The sequence below is a fragment of the Pan paniscus genome, chromosome 18 (genome assembly GCF_029289425.2).
Source record: "Pan paniscus chromosome 18, NHGRI_mPanPan1-v2.0_pri, whole genome shotgun sequence".
Taxonomy (NCBI): Eukaryota; Metazoa; Chordata; class Mammalia; order Primates; family Hominidae; genus Pan; species Pan paniscus.
The window spans coordinates 90,349,635-90,367,665 of NC_073267.2; the positions used below are offsets into that span (position 1 = coordinate 90,349,635).

The following is an 18,031-nucleotide window of genomic DNA, read 5'->3' on the forward strand; positions in this document are numbered from 1 at the left end:
AAAGAAGCAAGATGGCAGCTCCCTGGCTCCAGCAGACTGGGAGGGGCTGCACCCTCACTCCCCTGCCTGGGCTAGAGGCTGCAGGTGGTGGGATGAGCTGCCAGACCCAGCTGGCTCTTTCCCCCTGGAATGGCCTCGAAGAGCACCGTCTCCCAGAGGCCATGGGCCTTACTCTGCTGGAGTAGTTCCTTTCTTGGGAAACCCCCCCCAGCATTCCTGAATTCACAGCTTTTGGCAGCAGAGACCTCCTTGCAGTATTCCTTGTCCTAAGAGCCTGTCCCCTCAGGTGTCCTTCAACACTTGGTTTCACCTGAGCCTCTCTTCCCTGCCACAGAACAGGCCAAACCCCTCCATGCAGCTTGCAGGCCAGTCTCCCACCTTCCTTTTCAGTCACATGTTTCCTAGCATCCCCGTGCCACCTGACTGCACACCGCTGCCTACACTCCCTGTGGATTTCCTGTCTTGAGTGCCCTCACTCTTGCCACTTCCTCTGCTTAGAATTTCTACCTGTCTCTCCATGAAGCTAACCCCAGGGTGATCAACCACCCCTGTTTGCCCACGGCTAAGGGGCATATGGTTTGCCTGTGTCCCAACCCAAATCTCATCTTGAATTGTAGCTCCCATAATTCCCACATGTTGTGGGAGGGACCCTGTGGGAGATAATTGAATGACGGGGGCAGTTTCCCCCACACTGTTCTCCTGATAGTGAATAAGTCTCAAGAGATCTGATGATTTTATAAGGGGTTTCCCCTTTCACTTGGTTGTCACTTCTGTCTTGTCTGCTGCCATGTAAGACATGACTTTGGCCTTCCGCCATGATTGTGAGGCCTCCCCAGCCACATGGAACAGTGAATCTATTAAACCTCCTTTTCTTTATAAATTTCCCAGTCTCGGGTATGTCTTTATCAGCAGCGTGAGAACAATGGAGTTTCCTGGGATGCAGGATTTTCAGTCCTCACACCAGGAGAGTCCCAGACAAGGTGGGGCAAATTGGTGACCCTAGTTATTAGTAAGATTAAAAGAGAATCCACGTGAAGAGATCAGAAATGCCCGTGGCCCACGTGAGTGTTGACTAACAACCTGGAGACCGCCACCCCCCACCGTCACCCTCACCCCGCGGGCACTGTCTGTTCAGCTTGCAGGGGGCAAGACTTAAACACAGTAGGTGCCAACAGTCAGGGATGAGGCCCAGCAGGAGAAGCATGACAGCCGGGTGTGAACACAGGCAGAGGGAGACAAAGAAGGGAGGGGCAAGGGTCTGGCCCCAAAAATGCACGCAGCAGCTCCCTGTTTCTCAAGCACAGAGCGAGTCCTAGAGCCTCAATCTCCCAAAATGCCTCTCTCAGCTCTGGAACCAGCCCTGGGGCCGCAGGAGTGGCCTTGTCTCCACCTTCCCACAGGATATTCCCCTGCCGCGCTCTGAGCGACTGTTATGAGATAAAATCAACACTTAATTAAAAACCACTGCCTCTGCAGAGGTGTTATTTGTTTATGTATTTTTCAGTGCATCTTCAAACAGTGACATTTAAATGTGACCAGCAGTCGGTGGAGAAAAGAAATGAAATAGAGGCATGGTGTGTACAGCTTTCTCTAGTCATCTTCCGGATGGGTTCAATACTTTTTATCCTTATTGGCCTTTGCTTCTCGTTTCTTTGAAAGCTATAGATGTTTTGCGTTTTTGCAGTGTTTAGGACTTTCTTTGAAAGCAGTGACGCTACCCTAGAGTATCCCTCTCTCCTGTGAGGTTTCTCTGCCTGGAGATGATGGAGAATTTGTAATAATGCTGACTGTCTCCCTCTGATTGAAGTTGTCAATACTGAGAAAAGGCATTTGTTAAATTGCAAAGGGTCTTTTGCTTATTCCCTGTGCGACCTCTGGCAAGTCAATGAAGCCCTCTGAGCCTTGCTGTCCTCATCTGTAAAATGGGTCTATCAAAAGGACAAGCATGCAGGAGGCGCAGGAACTCACCACGGCACTGCAGGATGCCATCTCCTTGACCCGCAGCATGACCTCCTGGCTGAACGTGGTGGGCCAGAAGACCTGTGACACCAGCCCCCTGCTGCAGGCCTCCTGGGCGGTGAGCTTCCGCCCACAGAACAGCATCTCATTGGCCTGAAAAAGCAAAAGCAGGTGAAGACTGAGGGCCTGGAGGTCCACCCATGTCCCTCAGCTGGTCCAGGGCTTGCCACCTGCAACCATCCCAGTTCTGGAAGGCATCTTGCCTTCCAGATCCTTATCTTATTTTGGGGTCAGATAAGCTTTGGGAATTGTATGGAAATGTTTGTGTCCATGAGCAGAAGGTCCACAGCTTTCATTAAATTCCGCAAAGGAGCTGTCTATTTACTGTGACTCTGTATGCCCCACACCCCTCCCCATTTCTGGTGGCAGACCCATGGGCATGGGTTGTGGGTTGGGTAGATTTCAGAGCTGATGACCCAGCCGTGATGACATCATTGGCACTGAAATGCACCCAGCCCACAACAGCCCAGGGAGAAAGAAATGCTCCCTTCTAGATAATAAAGCTCAAGTGGGGTTTCCAGCTGCAGGTGTGGTAGAAAAGTCTTTCTTCCCCTGTGAGTGCAGGCTAACATCAGTGAGCCCAAGGAACATCCATGGCTGTGTCCCGGCCTGTGGAGAGGTGGGGCCACAAGGAAAGGAGAAATAGGGGAAGAGAGAAAGAGAGAGAAAGATTAGGAGAAAGAGAGAGAGACCTGATGGTACATGAATTCCCCAGCCCTGTCTCCCCAAGGGAACTGCCACTTCTGCTTTCCAGCTGGGAGAACCATTAAGCTCCTTTTTAAAAAATTAAACTGCTTAAAGCACTTCCATCACTGGCAGCCAAAAAGGTCGTGAATAACACCACAATACCAAGGCAGAGACGCGCATCTCTCCCAGCAGCTCAGGGCTGGGCAAGGGCACTGCCCAGTCTTGAAGGGCAGAGAGCAATCTTCCCTGGGGTCTGGTGACCTGGGATATCTCTGTACCACACTCCCCAGAGAATTTCCTTTTGCTTTGAAATTTTCAGCTGTCATACAAGGTCTGGGAGGAGCTATATAGATAAAGTCCTAGGCACAGACAGAGAACATGATAGTAATAAGCTGCAACTGACAGACAGTGACTGATAATTAGGGCGTAATGGTCAAATCCATGTGATAGGGTCCGCACGGCCGGCAACGCCTTCCCCACCTGCTCTTCTCTCCTGCCTCTACGTGCTAGCTCCTCTCGGGTTGACGTTGAAATGCCAGGCACTCTCGGGCCTCCAGAGCTATGCGTAAGTTCCCCCACTGAGTTCTGGTTGTGTCACTGATGGTTCGTGATGACCCAGAAGACAATCTTTCATGCCAGAGTAGACGGCAATCTTTTATGTCAATAATAAGTCTTAGTACATGCTTGCTTGGTTCAAGATTTGAACACAAATGGAGGACTTGATGCTTTCTGAAGAACACCTCAGTCAAATGAACTCAGCAGAAGTTCGCTCGGAGAAGGGGCAAATGGCCATATCTGCTCCAATGTACCTGGATTCAGATCCACTGGAAGCTACTCCCTGGCAGGTGTGAGTTACAAGGCAAGGCCCCCATTCATACGGAAAGGCTCCTGGCCACCCCTCAGACACCACACCCTGCAGTGCCCTCTTTGAAGAGAGAACTTAGGGGTATTATCCAGAAGACTAAGGATTCAGAGAGAAAGGGGATTCTTGGGTGGAGGTAGGGTGTCCCTGGTAAAGACCCAAAAAATTAACAAATAACCACTCTAGAGCTAAGAAAACGAACATAAACAGAGTTTAGTCACTGATGTGTGACTCTGGGCAAATCACTTAACGTCACAAAGCCACAATCTTCTCTGCTGTCCAAGAGGCATCATGACAGCACCAAGCTCCCAGCACAGAGGCAAGGTTAACTGAGAGGTGCTTAGAACAGGGCCTGGTAGTGCAGAAGGGGTAGCAGAAATTTGCTATTTTTGTTATGGTAGGTGATGTCATTTTCTTTTTTTTTTTTTTCTTTTTTTTTTTTAATTATACTTTAAGTTTTAGGGTACATGTGCACATTGTGCAGGTTAGTTACATATGTATACATGTGCCATGCTGGTGCGCTGCACCCACTAACTCATCATCTAGCATTAGGTATATCTCCCAGTGCTATCCCTCCCCCGTCCCCCCACCCCACCACAGTCCCCAGAGTGTGATATTCCCCTTCCTGTGTCCATATGATCTCATTGTTCAATTCCCACCTATGAGTGAGAATATGCGGTGTTTGGTTTTTTGTTCTTGCGATAGTTTACTGAGAATGATGGTTTCCAATTTCATCCATGTCCCTACAAAGGACATGAACTCATCATTTTTTATGGCTGCATAGTATTCCACGGTGTATATGTGCCACATTTTCTTAATCCAGACTATCATTGTTGGACATGATGTCATTTTCAAAACAGAACAAGGAGGAATATCAAGGAAGGAAAAGGGACAATGCTTATCAGCCTCACTATTGTAACAAAAGCAGGACTTGAGAGATGAGAAGAATGGGCTTGCAGGCCCTCAGATGGAAACAATGGGGGATGGAACTGCAAAGGAAGAGGAGGAAGAAATCCAGTGTAAAAGCACCTGCCCTTCCACAGGTGCTTGCCTAGGTGCAACAGCCACAGTCCTGAGAATGTGCGGAGCTGCCTCAAGAGCATGAGAGTAATGTCAAAGGTGGGTGTTGACCTTCCGATAAAATCAAGACATCAAAAGAAACATCCTGGAGTCTGTTCCTAAAAAGGAACAATTCACAATCGCTGTGGGGCCACAATGGACTGTTCTCTTTTGAAGAGGGAACTTAAGGGTATTATCCAGAAGCCTAAGGACTCAGAGAGAAAGGGGATTCTTGGGCAGAGGTAGGGTGTCCCTGGTGAAGACCCATAAAATTAACAAACAACCCATGCTAGAGCTAAGAAAACAAGAACATAAACAGAGTTTAGTCACTGGCATGTGACTCTGGGCAAGTGACTTAACGTCACAAAGCCACAATCTTCTCTGCTGTCCAAGAGGCATGATGACAGCACCAAGCTCCCAGCACACTTTGCAGGGCCGGGAGGCAGCACTCGGCCTTTTCTCTGGGGTTGCAGAGTTTGGCCCTGTCACCTAAGGGGTGCTTCTCTGGCAGTTTTGTGGGTCTCCTGTGACCTATGGCATCTGCTGGCAGATGCCCCCAGTGGACCCCGGGCAGACCTTGCTGAGGCAGGCACAACACAGAAGGCCCAGCACCCTCCCCGGCATGCCAGGCTCACAGGGGCCACTCCACGCCACTGCCATGGCCTCATCCCTCGCCCCCTCCCCACCATCCTCACCAGGCCCCAGCCACACTGACCTGACCACTCTCAACCCAGGGCCTGCCAGGCCCACTCCCTACCCTGTTCTTCCCTTCATGCATCCTCTGCCTGGAATTCTTGCATCTGTTCAAATGTCACCTGCTCAAAGGGGTCCTCTCTGAACAAGGTGGGACCTCCTTCCAAGACAGAGAGCTGGGGAATAGAAGGTCTGAAGAGCAGGGTTTTTGTTCACCCCTGGACTCCTGGTGGGTGTGGCGAGCCGGGCACTTAGTGGATTTGCAGTATTTGAAGAAAGGGAGAGGAAAAAGGGAGCTGACTGGCTAGAGGGGGCTGGAAGGAGGGGACTCCCTGAGAACCTTCTGAGATCCAGCTGGGACCCGTGCTTATGAAATAAGGATTAGCCCATCAGAGCTGAGTTCAGAGCTCATGGCTGCTCTGAACAGCAGAGGCTGCCTGAGAGTCCACAGGGGAGGAGCCGTCAAAGGAAGCCCAGACCCAGCAGCATGGTGTCTCCAACGCCTACTTGGACCAGCTACACGTTCTGAATCCCTCCCTGGTCCTGACAGCTAATCTCAGATTAACCCCTCAGATGTGGGACCTATTTAATAACAGGCTGGGTTCGGAGCACAGACAGTGGAACCAGCCAGTTCGTGCTCAAATCCCACAACTGGCATTACCACTGCATGCCTTTAGACAACTCCCTAAACCTCTCTAGCCTCAGTCTCCACATCCGCAAAATGGGGATCACAGCTGTCCTGCCTCACAGGGGCGTGGACTGCGTTGACAGCCCAGCCCAGCACACAGCAAGTGCTTCCTACGTGCCAGCTGTCATCACTGCTCTCCCCTGTCCAGACTTGCTTCTGGATGTTGGTGCAGAATCTGACCACAGCTTACAGTGGACTCTGCCGCCTCTGTTGGACAGTGGCTCTGTCTGCCCCACCTGGTGACACGACTTCTCTGAGCTTAACGTTCCATCTGTAAGATGGAAATCGCAACTGTTTCCACATAGGGTGGAGACTGCTTTGTGTTCACTGAATCCTTTCCCTCTTCTTGCTGGACATGCGCTGGGCTACGTCTCCCGGCCTCCCTTGCAGGCGCATGTGGCCAGAAGCTGAGTCATGGCCAATACCACATGAGTGGAGGTGAAGACGCCCCTGCTGGCCTGGCCCATGAAGCCCTCCAGGGTGATGCTTCTGGCACTCTCTTCTCTCCCATTGGCTGGAAGTGAGGGCACATTTGCTGGACGGGAGACACCTGGGTCCCCAGAGAGTGTGGGTGGCCCCTACACCTATGCTGGACCACTCAAGAGTATGAAGGCAAGTTTTGTTGTTAAAGCCACTGAGACCGTGGGCTGCTTGTCACAGCACCCAGCCAATCCTAAGACACGCCTTCAGGGGGTTGGAGTGACGAATAATTGAGACACCATGCAGAGTGCATGGTCCATACACTGACATCATCGCCATCTTCTCAGGCCGGGCTACTCCATCTGGCACTGAAGGCGTGAAGGACATGAGGCAGCCAAGCCAATCTGCAGGCTGACAACACCCTCAGGTTTCTAGCCCCATGAAGAGCCCCTAAACCCAAGGCAGAGGAAGGATCCTGCTGGGACCCGAATCCAGGTATCACAGAAGGCTTACCAGCGCGACGCCCAGGATCTGGGGGAAGGTGTAGGAGGAGCAGCCAGCAGGCGTGAGGCGGATGGTGGCATAGGGCGTCTGGAACCAGGCCTTCTCACTGGCCCACACGATGTCACAGAGGGGCAGGATGGAGGCACCCAGGCCCAGGGCCGGCCCATTGATAGCCACCACGATAGGCTTCTTAAACTGGATAAAGGCCTTCACAAAGTCCCTGGGAGAGAAAGAAGATCCTCTTGAACAGGTGACTACAGCTTGCTAAGCCCCACTGGAACCCTTGACTCTCCCACGTGCTGTGAGGAGCACCCTCAGGTCATCAGAGGTGAGAGGTGCCAAGCAAGGGCCTCATTGCCTGGGCATGGAACCACCAGCTGTCAGATTTTCTGAGGTATACTGATGGGGTCACTGCATGTCCTGGTTTGCTCAGATTGCCCCAGTTCATGCCCCATGTCCTAGCACTGCACCCAGTTACCATCTCCTTCCACTCTCAAAAGCCATAGCTTACACAGTAAGTTATATGGGCACCCTAGATATTGACAGAATTTGTATATATCCTAAGGAAGTCAACCTGAATGTTAAGGTGCAGAAGCAGAACCACAGGGAAGGTGTAACAGGGAGGCATATTTCAACTAAAAGAGAGAAAGAATGTTCTAACATCTCTGGCCAAAGGTGAATGGAGTGGCTTTGTGGGGTATGAATTCCTCATTCCTGGAGGTATTTGCATTTTAGCTCAATGATTATGCTGGGTGATGCTGTAGAGGGACTTCAAGCTTCAGATGGTGGGTACGTGTTGGGATTGATGACATTTTTCTTTCAAAAATCACATCTAGGTTGGTCTGATTCTGAATTACCTGCAGGGATGCCAGACTCATCAAGGGTGGTTCTAAAATGCTGAATATGTTAGGATGGCTCTAACTAAAATCGGGTTCCCTGTAGGCAGGAGCTACAATCCTGGCTACAAGACTGGGCAATATTTTCTCTCCCTGCCCTTCTGCACTGAGCAAGGCATGTACCTTTACCAATTACACAGAGCCATCAGCAATGACCTCTATTTCCTTTGCCTCAGAAGGCTTTTTGCCTTTTCCTAGTTGCTATGTATGATCTATAAAATTTTAATATTCATCTGGACATGGAGGAAAGACACAAGATGTCTAGTAAAGTCTGCATCCTTCATTACTTTCAGAGGGAAGATTAGAAACTGTAAGAACTCACAAGAATAAAATCCAAATGCCCATGACCTTGGTCTGACCTTGGCCTGCCTCAGCTTACCTCTCCAGGTTTCCCTCACATCACTCTTGCCCCTGCTCACTGTGCATGAGCCACATGGGCCTCTGAGAGTTCTTAGAAAACACCATTATCAAAATTTGCAATCACCCTATTTGCTTGTTTTTGGATTCTTCTTCCCCTTTAGCTCCTTAAGGACACCCAGAGGTCTGCCTGGGGCACCGCTTGGCTTCCATCAATATTGGAATTAGCACTCAGTAAACAGCTGTTGAGCAAATACATGAGTCTCCCAGAACAAGAACAAAGACTGCAGAGGTGTGGCATTGGTGAACTAGCTCTTCACCAAACCTGTTTTCCCTCTTCTTCCCAGGTCTGCTGGCCGGCCACATTTCCCATTTCCCGTCTCCGACTGCATGTGGCTGTGGCCAAGTCATCAAGTGCTGGCCAAACAGGATGTGAGCAAAAACCCACCTGTACCACTTCCAGGTGCACACCAAACCTCCCACCATGGCATCCTCCAAGCCCATTCATCTTGATGAGCACAGCAGTCTTGGAAGACATTTGCCGAGCCACAGGATGGAAGAAGTCTAGGTTCCTGAGTCACCAATGGGAAGACAGCCACAGGCTGATGGTGACATCTATTTTAGGTTTATGTATGTAAGAAGTACATTTCTATATATGAGGTTTACTTGTTACAACAGCTAATACTTAACTAATACAAAAGTCGAGGCCGGGCAGGGTCATTCACACCTGTAATCCCAGCACTGTGGGAGGCCGAGGTGGACAGATCACAAGGTCAGGAGTTCTAGACCAGCCTGGCCAATATGGTGAAACCCCATCTCTATTAAAAATACAAAAATTAGCTGGGTGTGGTGGCGGATGCCTCTAGTCCCAGCTACTTGGGAGGCTGAGGCAGGAGGATCGCTTGAACCCAGGAGGTGGAGGTTGTAGTGAGCCGAGATCGGGCCACTGCATTCCAGCCTGGGAGACAGAGCGAGACTCTGTCTCAGGAAAAAAAAAAAGTTGAGATGATTTATCTCTTCTCAATCAATACTGTTCCTTCCCCCAAGTCTTATCAAAAGTTGTGGATATCATAATGATATACTGGGATCAGATTCAACTGCGAGAAGTCTACTTAATGTTCTGCGGGGGTAGAAGGTATCTTACAATCTACGTAAGTCATCATGAAAGTACGTGCCTCTGACTCATGCTTGAGGCATCACACTCCCTGATATGGTGGAGTTAGCTCTCAGGCCCTGCTGGCCCCCAAAAGGTACTACTTCAGAGAGGGAGTTCTGGCTCCATGACTTCTGAAGCTTGGTATTCCAGTGGCCCATCTCCTGACATCACTCACTTCCTAACCTAATGGTGAGGTTTTCGGTTAGGTCACTGATTTTTGCAAGTGCTTTTCACTGAAAGCAATTTGGGGTCTGCGGGGGATATGGACTTTTTTGTAGAATCCTTGGGGGTTTGGATGATTTTTGTCAAACATCCCATTCCTGAGTGACCTCATACAATTTCAGAGTCTTAGATCTCAGAGGTGGGAAGGACTTTAGGACTCATGGGGCCGTATCTTCCACTCGGTGCAGAATTCCCTCCATAACATTCCAACGATGCATCATTCCGCCTCTGTTGGATGTTTTTAATAAAAGAGGGTCCGTGCCTGTCAAGACAGCCTCCCTGCTGTGGGTCTCCTGTAAGCCTCTCTGATACTGTTGCCACCTCAGCTCCATCAACCACATGACATCCTTCAGGAATGGACTGCAGCCCTTGTGACTTTCCAGAGCTTTCCTCTGCAGGACCCCAGAGCCTTTCATTCTGTGTTTTCCAACCTGAGATCCATGAAAGGGAATCAGGGACGCAAGGGAAAGGGGACCAGGCGTGCAGAGCTCTGACCCTCCGCCCCAGCCCCTCCTGTGTCATCCAATCTGCCTCGCACTTCATTTCCTTGATATGAAAATGTCACCCGATGTTTAATGAAGGCCACCCCCCATCCTCTTTCTCTCACCTCGGGCAGTAGATCTCTATCACTGGGAGCCAAGCAGCAAACAGGATATTGCATTACGGGCCCTGCAGCTCTGATATCTGATCCTTCTGCGATGGCGGGGCTGCGTGGGGAAAATTGTACGCCACCTTCCCCCACATCCAAGGCCATCAGGCTGACCTGACCCACACAGCTTCCTCTGCTCTACCCGACCCCTGTGGCTTCTGCCTGACAAAGCTGCTGGGCTGCACTGATGTGGCAGAAGGAGCAACAACTTCAGAATCTGAAAGACTCAGAGTGAAGTCTCAGTTCTGCCCCTAACTAATGGTGAGACCTTGGACAGGGTGCCTGGTCTCTGGAGCCTCACTTTCTCCCTCTGTAAAATGGGAAAATCAGTGATGTTGCCCCAGATAGGGAGTTGAATAAGAATCCAAGGAGACGGTCCATGCAGGGTGCTAGCCCAGTGCTGACATGCAGGGAGCACGCAATCCCTGCTGCTATTATTATGGGTAGTGCATCTGCTGGGGAGGGTGGACAGAGTCCTCATTCAATTCTCAAATTGGTCTGTGATCCATTCTCCTAGGCTACAGGTGACCCAGCAGCAAAATTCTGCTCACAGGAATGTCTCAATTTCCCCTGGAGCAATCGGCATTTCTCCTGTGACCCAGTTACCCACTCCCTTTAACCAGAGGCATGGAGGAGAACCCTCCCCCAGCCAAAGCTCAGAGCCAAGTCAGCCAGTACAGGACCAAACAGTGACCACCATCCTGGGGCGCCCAGAGAGGTCCCTGGCAGGCCACTCCTTAGTCTCCAACCCACCCCTTAGTCCAGGCACCCACTCCCTGGTCTTAGACTCAGCTTAGCTAGAAGTCATGGCTGGAAGTACCAGCAGTAGTGACAACAACCATAATAAGAAGTCCAAGAACATATTAGTGCCAGGAATAGCCCGAGTGTTTCACATAGAGTATCTTTTTATTCTTTATCCTAGCAACACACCAGTGAGGCCAGTACCATCATTTTGATTGTTCCCATTTTCTGGATGAGCTAATAGGCGCAGAGAGATCCATGACATACCCAAAGCTCCACCACCAGCAAGTGCAGAGGCAGCTTTGAGCTCAGGCAGTCTGCTTCCAGGGGCCATGTGGGCAGCTGCTAGCCAACACTGCTTTCCTGAATACCATGTTTGAACAAGCCACCTTGTCACCTATGACAAGTTCAGAGGAGGCAGACTCTTTTCAGGATGGATCCTGGAGAGAGGCTTCTGAACAAATCACCTGAGCTCTCCCCAAATCTGCTAGATCATTCATCAAACATTTGCAGACTGATGAGTCCCAGTCACCAGTCCCAGTCACGTGTATGCAAGTTTTCTTTAGGCAAGGATGAGGAGGGGGTGAGAGTACCACTCCCAGGGTGCCAAGGCCATGCGGCATGCCTGGTCAGCCCTACCAAGAGCGTGTCCTAAGAGAAGAGATGGTGGCAGTTCTATGTCCAAACAACGTTTTAGCCCTGCTAGATTTTGAAGGAAGTTCTTTCATAAGAGACTTCTTGTAAGTATGCTAATACACCTAGAAAGTCCACAGCAGCAGGCACAGAACTTGCAGTATGAATCAAGCTCCTTTCAATGACAGTGCGCTTCTCTCAGGACACCACTCTGGAAATCCACAAAATGTTCTCTGCAGAATGCTTCACTGCCACCTTGTGTCCCCAACTCCAGAGTGTGGCCTCCAAGGCAGCACTCCCGAGTTGGGAGAGCTGGAGATGCCTTAAAAGAGTTTGGTGCTGATGGGCGAGCCGCAGTCTCTTTCTAACCCCGGGAGCATCTGTCTCTACACGCCGCATCTTCTGCACTTCCATCCATCTTCGCTCATCGTTCTCACCTCTCTCATGCCTGTATCACCTCCTTCCTCACACTCATCCCCTTAATAACCACCTTTTCTCTCTTGCATAAAAATAAGAATCTTGTGTTTCTCTTAGCGCTCTCAATCAGTGGTGCAGAAATCTGGTTAGCATAGGGTGGGTGTTCTCAACCCTGGCTGCACCTGAGAACCACCAAGGAAGACTGACATCAAAAGATGCGCTGGCCCCACCTCAGCCTAAATAACTCAGAGTCCCCTGGGGGTGTTGCCAAGCATCAGGGTCTTGGGAATGCTCCCTTGGGCTTCTCTGTGCTATCAGGGCTGGGAACCAGTGGTCCAGGGAACATCTCCTTTCCCACGCCCCCATCCTTGCTAGTTCATGAACTAGCAACTTCTGCTCCCTTTGAAGCGTCGAGAAGAATTCCTCCTGCCTCCGCCATCTTGCCCTGTGCTCTGCCTAAGGGGAGCTCACTTGCCTGCTGAGATGGCAAATGTCTGAATTCCACTGGTCATGTTTCCCCAGAACTACTCAGCTGGGAAAGTCAGGAGCCAGTTTGGGCCCCAGGCCCCAGCCACGTTCTCCTACAGCTGATGTTTGCAATCCCATCTGCCTCTGACACCTCTTTCTCCATGAATTTGGTTCTCAAGAGTCCAGAGATGCATAGATATCACGCAGCAGACCCCAATGGGTAGAGGCTACAGGGACAGGAGAAAAGGTTTTGCCCCTCAGCTTTGATACATCTAAGACACAAATGCAGGGATAGGTCAAGGAGACACTTCCCTCACCAGAGAGACTGGGTGTGCAAAGCCACAGGAAGGAACCATTCGGTGGGGGCTCTGGGGAAATCCATCATGAGACCTGACCCCCTGGGTACCCTGTTTCTGTTCAGCTTCCATCCCTTCAGTGACCCAGCTACAATACCTTATTCCTGCATGCAAGAAGGACCCCCACGCCGTCCCCATGCTGGGACAAGCCTCATCACCGTCAACCCAGGGCTGGCCTAGGAGTCCCACCTTGCCTGCAGCTGCCCAGGATAATCTGTTAATAGACCCCATCCAGCAAAGGTGAACAGCTGCCCACCAGAAGGAGCAGCCATTGAGGATGCTGGGCAGAGGTCAGGATAGGCCCTTGCCTAAGAGGAGAGCCTGAAAAGATGGGGCTCTTTGAGCTGCTAATGATTTCCTTCCAGGCTGTATTAGTTTCCCAGGGAACAGTCACCACAAACTTGGCAGTTTAAAACAATCAAAAGGTATTCTCTCATAGTTCTGGAGACCAGAACTCCAAACTCAAGGTGTTGGCAGGGCTGGTTCCTTCTGGAAGTTCTGACAGAGAAGCTGTGTCAGGCCTCGCTCTCAGTTTCTGGTGGCTGCTGGCCATTCTTGGAGTTCCTTGGCTTGAGGCTGCATGACTCTACGCTCTCCCTTTCTGTCACATTACCTTCTCCTGTCTCTGTGTCCCCTCTTATGAAGTAAGTTCTCTCTGTGTCTGGAGCCCACACTCCAATCCAGGATGATCTCACCTCAGGACTCTGAACTTAATCACATCTGCAAAGAGCCTTTTTCCAAATACGGTCACCTCCACAGGTTCCAAGGATTGGCACGTGGACATATCTTTTGGGGGCCACACTTCAACTCACTACAAGGGGTCTACATGCTAATGAGCTGCTTGTGCATGGAGTGAAAACGAGGGGCTGTGTCAGCCAGGTTTCCCTGGACTTCTGGAAATCCAACTAACACCTCCACTGAAATGTGTAAACCAGATAAAGACCATGACTGACGCTCCACGGGTCACAAAAATGGGCACTTGTTTCTCTGGATGGGCTCTGGTGGCCTCATGCATGAGGAGAGAAGCACGCTGGAAATCCTGCAGTCCCCCTTTGATACATGGAAAGGCAGTAGTGAGAGGGCATAGCTGGGACCACGCAAAGCGCAAACCGTGTGGGCACAGCCAGGAAGCCTGTGCCTCCATAACCACAACACCTTTCACATAACAGTGCCCAGGCTCATCATGTCTCTTCTGGCAAGGATTCTGCAACAGGAAACACACGGGTATTTCGGAGCAGGGCCTCCAATGGCTGCTTCACCCTGAAGAGGGACTCAGAATTCCACACACAAGAGCATTCTAGCATCACCTCTTGGAGACAAAGCAACCCCTCAAAGCCCCCTATAGCCACGTGGGAATCAGCCTCCCTCTGTGTGGCCCTTCCACAGAACCATAGAGACTGGAAGCCCCAGAAAATCCCTGACTTGTGGCCTGAGGCTCCGTGACACCATGTGGAGTAAATGTTCCTTCTCATGTGACCAGGGGCATTCCTGAATTGCGACTTGTCTGATTCCTAAGCAAGATACAGCAGCCCCCGCCAGGTGAACACTGGGTGACAGCTGTAAACCAGCTAAACAGCCGTAGTGTCTAGAAATGACACTCACTTGCTTTTGATATACTGATAAAGAATGGGGAAATAATTACCCTTCAGTGTCCCAAAAGGGTACTCATTGTTGGGACTGGATGTCACCGCCAGGATCCCAACTTTTGCCCAGGGGCAATTAGAAAGGGGGAAATACTCTGTACCCCGTTGGGTCTGCAAACACACAGCTGCCCAGGGAACCCCTCCATCAACCTCCCCATTGCTGAGCTACGGCAGTGCTGGGACATATAAACAACCAGACAACCAGAGACTCTCCCCATCAGGCAAGGGGCGGGAGTAGTGTGGATAACACATGGCCACTACCAGACTCAGGCCTTGATAGCAAATAAAAAATCTTTCCGATCAAAAGAATGAAAGTGGGATCTAACGTAGAGGGCAAAGCATCCCTAATTTTGGCAGGACCATGGTTAGAGATGAAAATATAGGATGCCCAATTAAAATTTGAATTTCAGATAAATAACCAACATTTTAAAAATGTAAGCAGACCTCGAATATTGCACAGGATATACTTATGCTAAAAATAAAATTCCTGGTTGTTTGAAATTTGAATGTAACTGAGCAGCCTGTATTTTTACTTGGTAATCCTAGGCAGGACCCCAAGGTGTGGGAAAAGGAGCAGAGCTCACCTGATGGCTTCTGCAATCCGAGTGCTCTCCTTTCGCCGGTCGCTGGACAACCGGCCAATTAGGTAGGAATAATCCAGGCCGCTGCAGAACACGCTCCCCACTGCGCTGAGGAGCAGCAGTTTGCTGTCGTCTGTGGCTGCGTTGCAGAGCGCTCGCCGGACTTCTTTCATGATCTGCCGGCAGAGATGAATTTGCAGGGATGTTAAGTGTCTATCCTGTAAGCCTGGGGCTTTCAGACTGCAAGACAGCCAGAGGCCTGACCCCCTGAGGGTAGAGGCCAGGGAATCTGCTTCTGCCTGTGCAGGGAGCCTCCCCTGAGTACAAGCAAGAGTCCAGAGCAAGGAGAAAAACACTTATCATAGCCAAAGCCCTCCAGCACCATCCCCGGAGAAGGCAGAAGAGTGCTAATAAGGAGGCAGTGTGGTCACTGGCTGCAGATCTGGAAGCCTGGCCTGGAGTCACTCAATCCTTGGTAAATCTCTGCAAATCTTATTCTGGCATTTGCTTATTTAGCCCTTTACAAGATGTGGAAAAAATCCATGCACAGCCCAAGTGAGGGATGTAAGCCATCTCTAGATGACTCAATTTAATTATTATACATCCTTGCTCATCTTTCCTCCAGCTCATACCCCGCACGGCCTGCAGGTGCCACATGGCAAGTGGGCTTTGGCATCAGATCCAGACCTGGGTTCAATGTCCCACTGGAGTTCCAAGCCCCTGGTCCAAATTCTGGCTCTGCACCTTACTAGCCATGGGACCTGAGCCATGCTGGTTATTCATCCTCAATGTCCCCATCTATAAGTGGGTGGACCCACTCTCAAGGCCTCCAGTGAAGAATAAATGAAAGGAAAGGTTATGCTATGGCCACCTGCAGGTTCACATTCCTGGGAGGTAGTGATGAATTCTGGATAAAAGGCATTTTGTTCCTCCTCTTCATGCCAGTAAAGGTGCCATCTGACATGGAAGAACTGTGCTGGCCACCCTGCCATCATGGGACAAGTTCCCCTAATCTCCTGCTTGGGTCTCCTGCATGTATGCCCTAGGATTTTTAGGTCTCTATGACCTTGTCTTAGGCAGGTGGAGGGCAGGACAGAATTTGGGAGATAGACACAGGCGCCCTCGGTAAGTGGTAAGACCAGCAAGTGCTACCTTAGCAGTGAACATGTACTGCAGGCCAGGTACCCTGCTACATGGGTTCCAGCCTCCCCAACACCAGTGAGTGGGCACTATTCTTACTTCCAGACCAGGAAACAGATGCCTAGAGGGGTCATAACACTAGTCCAAGGCCACACAGTTGGTAAGTGTTAGAGGTGGATTTGAGCCCTGGCCTGGCTCACACAATGCCTAGTCTATGCACTTTGACACTGCAAATTCCCACTATCTGGCCATGGCCTTCCATTTATGGAGAAGGAGAGGACTCAGCCCCAGAGCACGCAGCCAGCCCAGGGGTGGACAGGCAGGGGTGGGGCAGCTAGGAGAGCCCAGAGCTCCCATTTACGACCCTGCAGCCTTCTTTGAACGTCTTCCCTGGGCCAAGCCTATATTCACCTAATCACCTTTGCACATGCCAATCTCCCTACCCCTTGTGGGGTTGCCCAGGCTCCTTGATTCTGAAAGTCCTTCTATGACCCACCCTATTCTCCTCCCCCTATTCTCCCTTGCCCAGCACCCCCATTTGTTTTCTTCATTTATCATACATTTACCTGTCTTACCTACTACTTGTTTGTTTCCTGCCTTTTATTTGTCCACACTTGCTCAACTGTTATTTTAATAAAGACAGGAATTGCATCTCTCTTATTCTCCAGTGTATACTCAGAGCCTAGCACAGTGCCTGGGGTATGGTGGACACTCAGTATCTGCTTGTTTAGTCACACAGAAACTCCCTCATAGCCCTTTTCCTCAACTTCAGAGGAAATTAGGCAGGCTGCTTGCTCACCCACCTAGAAGCTTTTACAAGGCCAACTCAAAAGGCACCTGTGAAAACCATTTAAAAGACTGTAAAGAGTTTGCCACCAAAAAGTTTGCACCCCACGAAAGCTAACTGTGTTTGCGCTCTTCAAAGGCATGCAGCCCGGCTATTCAGCTCCTCATCACATGAGCAACTATTTTTGGATGAGCCTGAAGGTTACAGAGCACTTGCCCATGAGTACTTGCACCCCCAACCCCTTGTGAGGTGGGCATTATTATTAGCTCCATTTTATAGAAAGGGAAACTGAGGCTCAGAGAGAAAGGTGACTTTCTCAAGGCAACATGTCAGGAAGTGGCAGAGCCTGCGCTAACAGACTGGCCAGCTCAAAGCTTCCTGCTGAGACGGTACAGGCTCTGTCTGCCCCAAGCACTTTCAAACTTCGCTGCTCAAAGTGTAGTCCTTGGAACAGCAGCAACACACCCCTCAGGAGGTGGCCAGAAATGCAGAGTCTAAAGCCCCAGCCCCGACGTATGACAGGGGGTTCCAGAAGGTCCACATGCGCCTCTGGGGCTACGGTTGGGCACAAGCTCCACTTCTACCCCACAGTATCTTGGGTGTTCTGGGGTGAAATCAACAGCCTCTCCTGGTCTCCCTATTTGTAAAATTCAGAGCTACCTCAGATGAACCAACAAACAAGATGCAAGTAGACTGCTTAGTGCAGTGCATGGCACATACCCTGCAAGATGTCCCCGTTTATATACTGACCCTACAGAACAGGTCAGCTTCTGCCCCAAGCACTTTCACACCTCACTACTCAAAGTATGGTCCTTAGACCAGCAGCTTCACATTCCTAGGAGCTGGCTAGAAATGCAGAGTCTTGGACCCCAGCCCAGACCGACAGGATGAGTTTCTTCATGTTCATGGGACCTGCAGGAAATTCATATGCATGTTATTGTTTGAGAAGTGCTGCTTTACGATATGAACTCACTTAGCCTTCTGGGGGAGTCACTTGTTGAAGCTCCATTTTATGAATGACAAAATCAAAGTACAGTGACTGTGAGAAGTTTG

General features: G+C 50.4%; 1 protein-coding gene across 3 annotated transcripts in view; it reads right to left on the reverse strand.

Annotated features, from left to right (window-relative positions):
- CDYL2 (chromodomain Y like 2) overlaps window positions 1–18,031 on the reverse strand; it is a 213,075-nt gene that overhangs the window by 8,132 nt on the left and 186,912 nt on the right. For all 3 annotated transcript variants that reach the window (XM_034940776.3, XM_034940777.3, XM_055100790.2), the window contains exons 4-6: window positions 15,055–15,227; window positions 6,942–7,152; window positions 1,969–2,112 (exon numbers count right to left, since the gene is read on the reverse strand). In XM_034940776.3, the coding sequence (XP_034796667.1) occupies window positions 1,969–2,112; window positions 6,942–7,152; window positions 15,055–15,227 (528 nt within the window). The remainder of the gene's footprint in view (window positions 1–1,968; window positions 2,113–6,941; window positions 7,153–15,054; window positions 15,228–18,031) is intronic.